Source organism: Galeopterus variegatus, unplaced genomic scaffold, assembly GCF_000696425.1.
Source record: "Galeopterus variegatus unplaced genomic scaffold, G_variegatus-3.0.2 Scaffold1792, whole genome shotgun sequence".
Taxonomy (NCBI): Eukaryota; Metazoa; Chordata; class Mammalia; order Dermoptera; family Cynocephalidae; genus Galeopterus; species Galeopterus variegatus.
Genome location: NW_007727903.1, coordinates 317,221 through 330,864, shown reverse-complemented (window position 1 = coordinate 330,864; position 13,644 = coordinate 317,221). Strand labels below are relative to the sequence as shown.

Genomic DNA, 13,644 nt, shown 5'->3' with positions numbered 1-13,644 from the left:
GCTCTCCCAAGTGAGCTAACCAGCCATCCCTATATAGGGATCCGAACCTATGGCCTTGCTGTTATCAGCACCACATTCTCCCAAATGAGCAACAGATCAGCCCTGTACTATAAGAAACCTTAAAGGATGTCATTCATGCAGAAGAAAAATGATACCAGATGGAAATCTGCTCTTCACAAAAGGATGAAGAGCACTGCAAATGGTAAGTACATGGGTGATATAAGAGATTTTTTCTCCTATTATTTAAATCTCTTTAAAGGATAAATGACTATGATGTATTATGGGATTTATAGCATAAGTTAAAAGAAAAACCCAGACACAATAACACAAAGACTGAGAAAACAAATATAAGTAGGAGGGTACTTCAAAAAGTTCATGGAAAGATTTGTACTCTCTTTTAATTCTTTTTTTCCACAAACTTTTGAAGCACCTCATGTATTGTTGTAATGTTCTTACACTATATGTAAAGTATAATAAATCACTTGAAGATACAATAGAGATAAAGCAAGATCATAAAAAATACTCAATCCAAAATAATGCGACATAGAAGGGAAAAAGGGAAGATAGATGAGAAAAACAGAAAACAAATCGCAAAATAGTATATGTAAACCCAACCATATTAATAATCATATTAAATGTAAATGGTCTAAACATATCAGTTAAAGGTTGTTATGAGTGGATTAAAAAAGCAAACCCAACAATATGCTGCCTACAAGAAACACACATTAAATATAAAGACACAAATAGATTAAGAGGGAAAAAAAGGATAAAGATATATTAGGCTAATGTTGAGCAAAAGAAAGTAGGAGTGACTATTTGAATATCAAATGAAGTAAATTTTAAATATGGCAAATAATTTTTTCAAAAGAAACAAACTATTAATGATCACAATACAGATGAATCTCAAAAATCATTATGCTGAGTGAAAGAAGCCAGACACAAAGCAGTATAAACTATTAGGGTCTGTTTATATGATAATTTAAAACAGGGAAAGTTAATCTAAGACAGAAAAATATTCAGAAAAATCTGCTTCTGGGAGGCTAAGGGCAGAGACTGACGGGAAGGGCATGAAACTTTTAAGAGTGACAGTAGTGTTCTATATCTTGACAGAGGTTTGAATTATTTAGGTCCAAGCATTTGTTAAAACTCAGCAAATGTACATTTACAATGTGTGCATTTCATTGTATGTAAATTAATATTAAAAAGTCCTTTAACAAGTATTAAACTTTGATTAATAATCATATGCTGTGAAGTACTCAGGGCAAAGTGTATCAATGTCTGCAATTTACTCTAAACTATATCAAAAAATAAGATAGACCAATTGATGGACAGAAGGATAGAAAGAAGTGATAAAGCAAGCACAGTAAAATGTTAATGGCAGAATTTAAATGGAGGGTATATGGTGTTCATAGTGAAATTATTTCAATTTTGTCATATGTTTGAAATTTTCATAATAAAATGCTGATAAAAAACTTATATATAGCAATACAATGGAATATTACACAGCTATAAAAAAGAATAAGGGAATTTTTTATGTAGTGGTATGAAAAGATCTATAAGATTTGCTTGTAAGTAAAAATAAGACCCAGAAGAGTGTAAATAATATAAATAAAAATAATATAGATACAATAATAAATAATATATAATGATTAAATATGATGATGTAAAATAGAGGAAGAAAATACATGTCTTTATTCATATATATACATAGTTATATACATACCCCCACACACGCATATATATGAATGAGCTCTGGAAGAATAAACAATAAACTAATATCAGTGGTTACCTGGTAACAGGGAAGGAAAGAGTGGATAAGTGTTGAGGTGGGAGAGAGCTTCAACTATACACTGTTTATACTTTGTGATGTTTTTATCATATGAATACATTGCTTATTTAATAAATTAAATATGATTTTTAAACTCATGAGACAAAATATTATTTGCATAACAGTATTTTCAGTCTCATGCTAACTTTCCATATGAAAGTGCTTTTAATAAGGTAATAAGATATCCAATAGGTCCTCATGTGTTTGTCTGAAACAGGCCTATATGATCATCCAAGATTCTAGGAAACTACTCATTTCTAAAAAAGAAATATAATTGATTACTCCAATTCTTGTATTTTTGGTTTGCACATGACTGTTCTTCCCATTTTCTTACAAAAATAAGGCAGGAATTTTCTCAACATCTACATCTATAAAAGTTACTTGTATCTTTCTTCCCTTGCCTCCATCCATCCTGTCATAACGTCAATGGTCTATTGCCTCAGAGGTGCTCTAAATCATCTCCAGCCCCACCATCTCAGAGATCTCACACCATCAGTTGTGTTTATCCTCAAACTTATTTATTTAATGACCACTTTTCATTTATAAGATCTGTGCTAAATGATAGGGAGCACAAAACACACAGTACAAGTCAGATGAGCATATTTTAAAAGTTTATATTCTAAAAGTTAAAGCAGGCAAAATATACTTGAACAAATGAAGAAAATAATTACCGTGTGTGATTAGTTTTTTAAAGACAATAAATAGGGCCGGCCCGGTGGCACACTGGAGAGTGCGCCACTTGGGAGCATGGCGGCGCTCCCGCTGAGGGTTCGGATCCCATGTGGAGACCGGTTCCTGCTCACTGGCTGAGCGCGGTGCGGGCGCAACACCGAGGGTTGTGATCCCGTTGCCGGTCCCCGGTATGGGCGCGACACCAAGGGTTGCGATCCCATTACCGGTCAGTAAAAAAAAAAAGACAAAAAAAAAATAAAGACAATAAATAATATTATATGATTTAAAAAATAATAAAAGAAGTCTCCTTCAACAGAGGGCAGAAAAGTGAAGATAGTGTTTCCAGAAGGGTATGGGTGTGTGTGTGTGTGTGTGTGTGTGTGTGTGTGTGTGTGTACAATAATTCAATGTCAAAAGCTGTGGATACAAAAAATTAGATAGTCTTTAAAATATACAAACTTGAAGGTCCTAGGTGACCTTAAAAAAACTGTTTCAGTGGAATGGTAGGAAAAAAAGGCTAGTTGAGGTAGTTTAAGGGAGAATGGAAGGAGAGGAATTAGAATTGTAAACAGGTAACACTTTTGAAGAGTTCTGCTGTAAAGAGGACTTTCAGACATGGGGTGATAGCAAAAGAAAAGAAACAGAAAAGAAAGGAAATATTCAGCTATGTAAAGGACTCGCACATATGTAAAGAAGGAGAAGAGCAATATGGAAAACAAAGAATTTGGCATGTTTTAGGAAGTGAAAAGCGAGAAGTGAGTAGTTCGTAGTGAGCTAGGTAGAAGGAAATTGATAGAGTGAGTAGGCAAGGCAAAAACCAGAGGAGAAGAGAGCTTTACAGATCATGAAAAGGACTTTGGACTTTTATTCTAATCGCAATGGCAATCAATCAGGTTTTAAAATGGGGAATGATGTGGTATTCTTTGCCCTTCTAATTACCATAAAATATTTTCAAGTCTTTCTTTTTTAAGGTTACAATGACCCTACATCCTCACCAAGTAACACCATCTTACTTCTCTATTCTTCATCATAGCCAAGTTTTCTTAAAAGGTTCTAAACTTTCTCTTTTTTTTAACTTCTCTCCGTCCATTCACTTTTTAATTTCTGCATTGTATTTCTGCCTCTAACACTCTAATGACACTGCTTTTATCAAGCTCACAAGGTGTCTTCTCTGACAAATCCAGTATAAATTCTTTAGCTCTTAACTTTTCATCTCTCTTCCTGCAGTGCCCTCTTCTCCCTTTTGAATCCATATCATGGACTCTTAATTTTCCTAACTCTGATCCTCATTTTCATTTCAAAGTTCCTCCTCTGCTAAACTCCTAGAAGAGTTTCCTATGAAGGCCTTATAAGTCTGTCTCTTATCTCTTAAATATGTTCTCCTTATTATTACCTTTTAGTAACTTAATTAAGGACATCATTAATTAGATGCTTAGGTTAGTGTTGCTTAGATTAGTGCAATGGTCTCTAAAAACTGAATATAATATATAAAACAACAGTTTCAAGACACTGGACAACAGGTAATGAAGAACATGCATCCCTGAGAGAAAAGAAACCAAATAAGATGATCCTTATGATTGGCCCAGCTGGCTTAAAGTTCCTTGGCTGCAGCTAAGGAAGGGGGAACCCGAGCAGAGTCCCGCAGATTCCCTGAGTTCAGGAGGTAAAGCAAGGATTCTTGGGAGACCAAGGCAACTAGAAAGAGAATTCCAGAGATTGGCAGAGGGTAGCCTTTGCATATTAGCAGAATAGTGATCACAGCAAATGTGTAAGAAAACTACCTAAGGTAGGTAAATTAGAACCATCCAAAAAGATTACAGGAAACACAGGCATAAAATAGTGTCTATTTCTGCAAACCAGACTGGAAATCCTCATAATTCCTGGTGCAATGGGTACAGTACTAAGAAGGCTCTTATTTCCGTAGTAGGGAATAATTAGCATTAGACTAAACATGGCTCTGATCTCACCTCACAAATATTAAAAATAAGACATGAATGGATCAAACAAACTGTGTCCATGTAAATTAGCTGTACTTCAGAACAAATTTCCAGGATAATTATAAAAATACAAAAATACCTAGCACCCAACAAAGTAAAATTTACAATGTCTGGCATCCAATCAAAAATTCCCAAGCATGCAAAGAAGCAGAATCTGATCCATAGTGAGGAGAAAAAGGAATCAATAAAATGGACCTACAACTGAGACAGATGTTAGAATTAGTAGGCAAAGACATTAAAACGGTTTTTACAACTATATTCCATATAATCAAAAAAGTAAAGTAGAGATGTGGCAGGTATAAAAACAACACAGATCAAACTTCTAGAGGTGAAAACTACAATATCTGAGATAAAAAACATGTTGGATAGAATTGTAGATCAGGGATTACAGAAAAAAAGACAGTTGAAGATAGATCAATAGAAACTATGCTGGATGAAACACATAGAGAAAAGAGAATCTAAAAAAATAACAAGCACATCACTAAAGTACTAAACAAATGAAATTGGAGTTCCCCATGGAGAGGAAGAGGAGGAAACACAGAAAAAATATTTGAAGAAATAATGGCTGAAAAATTTCCAAATTTGACAAAAACTATAAACTCACAGATCCAAGAAGCTCAATGAATCCCAAAGGAAGGAAACATGAAGAAAACTATACCAGTGCAGTTCACAATTGTGTTTCTCAAAACCAGCAGTAAAGATAAACCTTAATAGCAGTCAGAGAAAAAGTCATGTTATGTACAGGGGAATAAAGAAAAAGAGCAGATTTCTTGTGAGAAACAATGCAGGCGAGAAGACAGTGGAGCAACATCTCTAGGGCACTGAAAGACAAAACTCCCTACACAGAACCCTATACCCAGAGAAAATATCTTTTAAAAATTAAAGTGAAATACTTTTACAGTATACAAAAGTTTAAGGTATCCAACACTTGTATTGCAAGAAATGTTCAAAGAAGTCCTTTAGTCTGAAGGAAAATGATATCACATGGAAATACGAATCCAAACAAAGAAAGCAGGAGCACCAAGAGTGATAATAACTTTATGGGTAAATATAAAAAGGAGACTTTTTTCTTAGTATTTAAATCTCTTTAAAAGACAGAGTTCTGATTCTTGGTAAGATCGAGTAAGCACATCAACCTGTATCTCCCACTGAATACAGCTATAAAAACCAGGACAAAAATCCATGAAGTGGCTGCTTGAGAACTCTGGAAAGCAAACAGTAGCAGTCAGATTTGGGGGGGAAGACAAAAATTCAAAGTATACTTAACTGGTGTTGAAATACCCAATATTCCCCAGTAAAGATTCAACCTGACAGAACCCCAGAAGTGGGCACAGGTTGAAAACAAAAAGAGCTCTAAGAAAAGCCTCTTGTTCTAGCCTGAGGAATAGGGAAGGGAAATCCTAATGCTTAGAAGGAACATGAAAATCCCCCAGTATTTTTCTTTTCTTCTTTACTTTGTCATTTTCTTTCCTAGTCCCTACACAATCTCATGGTGGTGGGAGCAGCAGCTGGTAATGGGAACCCAAGGGAGACCAAACTAGGGGAGAAGAAGCTTCCTTTCTGTTTGGTGGAGATGTGTTATCAAGAGGATGGGGCCAACCTCCACTGCTACTTTTCTCTAACTTCTGGCCACATGGCTCTAGGTACATAAGCAGAGCAAAGTAACTGAAGCCTCAGCTTTCCAGCCAGATGACAAAACAGAGGAGTCCCAGGAAACTGGAAAACATTAGGGGGATAGTAAAGACAACGAAACTCAAGAAAGTGACTCCACAAAGTTGATTATTATTGCTTGAGTTTACCCTCCATATGCACGTGCATGGATTTGATCCTATATGGCATATCAAAGACTTCGAAAACTGAACTAACAGACTACTGCCCAGGTCTCAGACTAGTCAGGGTGTGGTGCATATGCTGGATAGATCCAAACAGCACTGAGAAGCTTTGAAAAATGAACTGATATTGGAACCATGAACCATAAAAGGCAGATAGGAACTTATGGCCTGACCCTTACTAGGCCAACTGCCTGCTAAGTCAAAAATACCAATATCCTTCATAGGATTTAAATAAGACCCAATGTCTCATAAGGTAATATTCAAAATGTCCAGGATACAATTAAAAATTACTTAACATAATAAGAAACAGGAAAATATTAACTCTTCTGAGAGAAGACAATCAACAGTCAACACCAATATAACACAGATGGTGAAATTATGTGACAAAGATTTTAAAACAGCTATTATAAAAAAGCTCCAGAAGCAATCATGAGCACTCATGACAGCAACAGGAAAACAGAAAGTCTGAGGAAAAAACCAGAAGATATAAAGAAAACAATATGAAATTCAAATTTCGATGTCCATAAATAAAATTTTATCGGAAACACAGCCATGCTCATACATATTCCTGCTTTTGTGCTACAGCTGTTAGAGTTGAGAAGTTGCAACAGATACTATAAGGCCTGAAAAGCCTAAAAACCTTACTATCTGGCCATTTACAGAATACATTTACTGATCCCTCTGCACTTGGAATAAGTCTATACTATTCGTTGGAGCAAACATCTAGGACCTTGCATGATCTGGCCCTGCTTACCTCTTCCAAGGCTTCTTGCTTGCCATTCTTTGTCTTGAATTCTGAATTTTAGCCATCCATGCTGAATTATATCTAGTTCCCTGAGCTTCACGTGCTCTCTCACCTCTGGGCCCTGGACATTCTCTCTGTCTAAAATGCTCTGTGTAACTTTAGGTTTAGCTAACTACTTTTCTCTCGGCACATCACATTTTCCAGAAATCATTTTCTTGGTCCTCCCAAAACTGATTTATGCTCTCCTGTATATTCTTACAGTAGCCTGTGATTATTCCTCATGTATTACTTATCAGCTATAATTGCCTCTAAACTTGCTTCCCTTTCCACTAGACTCTAAGCTCCTTAAGGGGAGGGACTATGTCTTAACTATTATTGTATCCCCACTGCTTAGAAGTGTGTGGCATATAATAATAGGTAGTCAATGAAGAATTGTTAAATAAACAAACAAAATAAATGCTATCAAGTCTTTGGGCTTTTCTACAACACAAGAAAAACTACTATGAAAAGAGTCCATCCATCAAAAAAAATTACTTAAAATCAATACTGGTCAGCCATCCAAAAGAAAAAAAAATCAGAGTTCTTCATGGTCAGACTAGCTCTTTTAGAATGCAAGCTTCGCAAGAACACACGTTTCTGTTTTGTTTATTGATGTATCTCCAGTGCCTAGGACAATGTAAGCAAATAGTAGATACTCGGTAATTATTGCTGAATAAATGAATCTTTAAGTCAGATCTTCTTAATACCCATGCTGAAACCGTTCTGAGATTCTATCAAAATTCACTACTCTGATTCTCATCAAGGATTATTCTTAGTAACAGATTAATCTAACACAGTATAAAAGGTTAAAGTAAGACAGTTTAAATGTATATCATTAGTTCCCTCTATTATACTAAACACTTTTGTAATAAGAATCCTTGCTATTCTTAAGGCTGAATAGTTTTCTCCATCCTTAATTTTTCACTAGGAGAAGGAGGTACTTCTACTCCCCCAGGAGGAAAACATAGAATTCTTCCAGCCTCTCCCAACTCCTGTAAGTGTTCACTCCCTCAGAGTGGCCAGTCTACAAGTTTATATGTGTGCTAGACCAAAAAAGAATATTAACATTTTTATACATACTTTCAGTTGCAGAGAAGGATGTATCCAATGTTAATTCATCCAGAGGAATAACAAGTTCACCTCCTGCCTCCCACTTCTTGCGATCAGATGAAACTGGTTTTTCTTTTTCATGTTCTTTGGCATCTTCATGAATAATTATCTCAAAAGTATCAGAGTGGTTCTGCTTTTCTTTTTCATCTTCTTGAGCTTTAAGATTTTCATTTAATCTACGTAGTATTTCTCGCTTACTCTGAAACAGATATAATGTTATATTTTAAAATTTATATAATTAAGTAAAATGTCAGAGAAACTGAAAATTTTACTTACTGAAATACCGTTGTTGGTCTTTTGCATTTCTTCTGAGTTTTCCTGGACATCGGTTAAACTTCTGTCCTTTAAATACAGGTAGTTACAAAATAAGAAATAATGTTACTCTAAAAGTCTACCTTAAAAACTCTGATACTTCTGTTACTTTTTGATTTTCATTAAATTGCTCCTTATGAATTTTTTATTCCTGTAAAATGTTAACACAGCTTCCTTTATTATCACCAATAACAAACATTTAAATATTATTAACTAACAGAATAGATAGTAGGGCCAATTCTGTTATTTGTCATATTTTTTGATTACTGCTCACATACTTAACTATACACTCTTCCATTTCTGGTACAATTTTAGTTCAATGGTAGAAATAAAAAGAAAATTAATTTATATACTCTGTTAATTAGAGCTATGAAAAGTTTTGATCGATAAAGTAATTCATAATAAGGGTATGCTATTTAGAAACTGTCTTTAAGTTTCATGTACATATATTCTTGTTATATCATTCTACTAAACATAATTGAGAACTGGCTTTCCTCCCTAAGCAAAGAGTGTAATAAGAATGAGTTCTGAGTCATTTGTACTATGAACAATATAAATTTTGTCTTCTGATTAGTATAATCAAAGCAATCTAGACCACCTAGAATTTTTAAATATATGAAAATAAAAAGACATTAGTAGTTATGAAAGCTATTGAAAGCAAAGGAATCTAGAGGACAAAGTAAGTAAGAACGGTTTTCAAAGTTTTTAAGTAAGCCATGTTTACCAAGATAACACAGAAAGAAATACCATTTAGTTACATGGACTACTCAAATTTTGTAATATTTGGAAAAAATGTAAAAGAGTACAGTGGTCAGTTTTAAAGTAATACATGTAAATGAGACAAAGAACATTTTACCCAGTGAAGTAGTCAAGAATTAGCAGTTGCTACAACCAGAGAGATGAATGTGAGACTGGGCACTAGGAAGGAAACCACACAGTGGTATCTAAAGTTGAAGTGAACAACACAGCACAGGCAAAGTTATCACCAGAAAGAAAAAGACACTAAACCTATTGAAGTACAATAGTTTCTTCTACGAAGTTCTTGAGAGAGAACAAACACCTTCAATTTTCCTACTCAGTCTTATTTTCAAGATAAACACAAAGGCTGTAAAAAAAATTAGTGTGCCAATACACTTTGTTGGCTGCAAAAACTTAATGAAATGGCACAGACATCAACTACCAGGAAAGGAGAAAATGAGGTTATGTGTTATATGATTCAGTACACTTTTTTCCTTCTGTCTCCTGAATTCTAGGCAAAACCTCCAATTATCAGCCCATTTCTCTTAACCCCAGAACAGAGTTTTCACTTTAGATAGATACCTGACACATACTTCTAAGTTTAAACTTTTTACTTGTCCACGTTTCTTTGTTTTACTTTCTATATGGCATGATAGAAACTCAGAAGCAGATGGTAAAATAAATTATTGATGAATTAAGTGTAATTACATTGAGTCCTCTAATATTTGCTATGTCACAAAATTTCAAATAAATGTAAATATGTGTTGGACTTAATTCCTAGAGTTAAAGTACCAATGGTGCATTATATTTTTAAAAAGTGGACATTTGGGGATCCGAACCCATGGCCTTGGTGTTATCAGCACCACACTCTCCCAAGTGAGCCATGGGCCCGCCCAATCTCACTTTAATTTTAATACATTACAGTTAGTGAGCAGAAAACTTATTTTGTTTATCAATTTTACACTTCAAAAAGAAGTGCTTCTGCAATTTCTGCAAATTTTGGTACAATCTCCTTAAAGTTTGGTATCAATCACTCAACATAAGAGCCCTTATTGTAAAAATGTTGACATAATGAGAATGGAAAGAATGACAGGTACAGTTAATAAGATCTACTTCACTGAAAGTATGTTTTATGTATAAAGGAGTGTGTGTGTGTGCATGTGTGTGTGTGTGTGTTTATCTTATTTAGACTCTAAACAATACAAAGTAAGATTCTGAACCTTTAGTAAATATTTTAAAAATGGCATATACAGATATGCTAATAGTAACATGGCAGGAAGTCTGCTCTCTATTTCTACTCTTCCTCAAACCAATAAGAAAGACTTTCTGGGGAGTATACATTTTAAACACAATTATTTATTGAGCATTATCTACAAATAAAGTAGTAATACAGTTGTAATATTTAGGCTTCTAGACATTCATTTTACACCAACATCTATTTTGTTCAAAAAAAGATAGAAATATTGCTTTAATCCCATAGTTTGGTATTATTGAAAAGTACACTGATGTTTAAGACGTGACTATAAAAACTTTTAACAATATCTAGAGCTCACATAACCCAGTTTTCCCACCTTGAAAGATTATATCAAAATATTTTGAAACTCTTTTATCATTGTTTTGTTATCATAGAATATATATTCAAAGAAGGTTTCATAAATTCTGAGGAAATAAAAACAAGATCCAAAGTTTTCTGAACAGCAGCAGCATTTTTAGAACAAGCATGTTATTTCCCTAGATGAATATTTTGAAAGAAACGAAATTTGGATAAATTCTGCTATTTTTATTTAAATCAGTCATTACTTCTCTGCCACATATATATATATCAACTGTATCATACTAATGCACTTAAAGAAATGATTTCTGCTATTTCAATACATAACCTGACGTAATTTTTCTGAGAAAATTCACAATATTTGATAAAAATTAATTTATCAATGAATTAAAAGATGTATTAAGTACCTACTAAGTGGCAAGCACAGTTCTAGATAATGAATATCCAAAATGAGTAAGACACAATGTTTTCTCTCAAAGGATTATAAACTAAAAGAGAAAGGGAAACATAAATCAATCAGTAAGATACAGAGAAATAAAAGAAAAGAGATGTGTGCTAAATGATCTGGGGGAAAAGTGAAACGAAATAAAAACCAGAGAAAGGACTTTCTAAAGCCAGGATGGGGGCTAGTGAGAGCAGCCTTCACTGAGTAACCAATGTTTAAACAGTCATTCATTGTTCAAGGAAGCCATAAAATACAATTAAATTAGTACAGTTCTACATTCAAATCCCCAAATTCTCTTACTAATCCTGTGATTTTTCATTTTTACTTATCTCTTTGAACATCAAATTTTTTCTCTCTAAAATGGGAATCCTGTACTCATTTTGTCCTTGCTATAAGGATTAAATGGGACAATATATGAAAGTACACAGATGTGTACGTATTAAATGATAGCAATTATTATTTGTTTAGTTTCTACTGAATAAAGTATTTGGCTTAAACACCAAAAGTCTGGTTTTAGTCCCCAGTGAGATGAATTAACTTGCAGAAAGCAAGTTTCTGATCCTCAGAATGCAGAATAAAAATGAAAACTTCCCATCTGTGCATGATCAGAATTTAAAATTTAGGCACGGCATAGGAGGTTTTAAGACCCGCAAGTCGACAAGAAACAGAAACCTAAAAGTCAAATACTTTATCTTATAAATTCAAGAAACTAAGATTTTAAAAAATGATCAAAAAGTAATTTAATTATGTGAATAATTAAACAGGAGAGATAATATAGGTTTAACCAATTTCATTAAAGTAAGAATAGCACCAACTTCACTTTTCAACCTACAATGCAATTTTCATTTATGCTTATAAAGATTATAAGTCATTTCTAAAGTTATTGGACAGACAACAGTTTGAGGAATATTACGGAAACTCTTAAAAGAAAAAAATCATTCATATACCCACTGATTTGACTAATTATATGTACTTCATTTATCCATACTCCTAAAAATTCTTTCTTATCCCTATGCATAAATAATTCTCATTTCATTAAAACAAGTCATCATCACAACTTTCTGAAATTGTACACACATGGTCTATGAGAAAATTTCAAGAAAACCAAAGGAAATACTTAGCAGATTTTGTACTCAGTTAAAGAATGGCAAAAGTCACATAGGAAAAGATGGATTTTCAATCTCCTTAAGTAAGCTGTAAAGTATTTTGAACAGAGTCATTTCTATACTAATCTCAATCTTAGGAGAAACCTAAAGTAACAGACGAAAATCTATTTATTGATAAGATGCTATGAATTAAACAGGCTATGAGACCAAGATAATCAAATTCAGTACAAGTTGTGATTACGCAAAAATAGGAAAGGTCTCCATTAAATTCTCTTCATACTATTCATCTTTTACCTAAGAAGCAAATCTTTTTTTTAAAGAAGAAAATGTTTCACAAATTACTAACAATTTACATTGTATTTTATTAAAAGCTATCTATAGATCATTATACAATATATGCAGGTATTGAAATAACAAACTGCACCCCATAAAAATGTACAATGAAAAAAATTAAAATTTAACGAAACAGATAAAAGCTATCTAGCTGCCATATATATGGCTAATGACTAGTGTATAGTCTATGATCCATGGTATCTGATCCAGTGTGTAAGACAAATTAATTGGCATCTTTATAATAATGTTATTCAACAGACTTTAGCAAATGCTTATGTTCTATAATCAAACATATATTGGTCTCTCCCCTGGGTCAACTAAACTAAACAGATATGAACAGGCAAAAAAATTCAGACATGAAATCTAAACCAACAAGCAAAGACAAACAAATCATTCTACTAATTCTTACAATCACTTAATAACAAAACTAAATTAGTTATTTAAAATTTAAAGGTAGCTCAGGGTAACTACCAAGATGTGGCAACAACATTATAAGCCAAGGTCACACACATCACTAATGTAACAGAACAGCAAAACTTGGGCCTTCTGTGTAAACATCATGGATATATTATTTATAACCAGAACCTTAAGGCTGTTCAATGTTAATCAGTTCTTGAAATAAAAGATAATATTGTACTTTTAATTGTCAAAAGATAAAACATTAGAGGGCCGGCCTATGGCTCACTTGGGTGAGTGTGGTGCTGATAACACCAAGGCCACAGGTGCAGATCCCTATATAGGGATGGCCAATTAGTTCACTTGGGAGAGCGTGGTGCTGACAACACCAAGTCAAGGGTCAAGATCCCCTTACCAGTCATCTTTAAAAAAAAAAAAAAAGAACATTAGACTGAATAAAACATCCTTAATTCAGAAAGTTAATCAAACAAATATGAGAAAACAACATAAAAATTAAATTAAACTAGGAAAATAAAATA

The 13,644-nt window shown here is 33.5% G+C and overlaps 1 protein-coding gene across 1 annotated transcript in view; it reads right to left on the bottom strand.

Moving 5' to 3' along the window:
- LOC103595557 (serine/threonine-protein kinase Nek1-like) overlaps nt 1-13,644 on the bottom strand; it is a gene marked incomplete at its 3' end in the record, with an annotated part of 49,963 nt that overhangs the window by 24,036 nt on the left and 12,283 nt on the right. Inside the window, exons 5-6 of the mRNA XM_008578974.1 lie at nt 8,500-8,565; nt 8,194-8,422 (exon numbers count right to left, since the gene is read on the bottom strand). Coding sequence (XP_008577196.1) covers nt 8,194-8,422; nt 8,500-8,565 — 295 coding nt within the window. The remainder of the gene's footprint in view (nt 1-8,193; nt 8,423-8,499; nt 8,566-13,644) is intronic.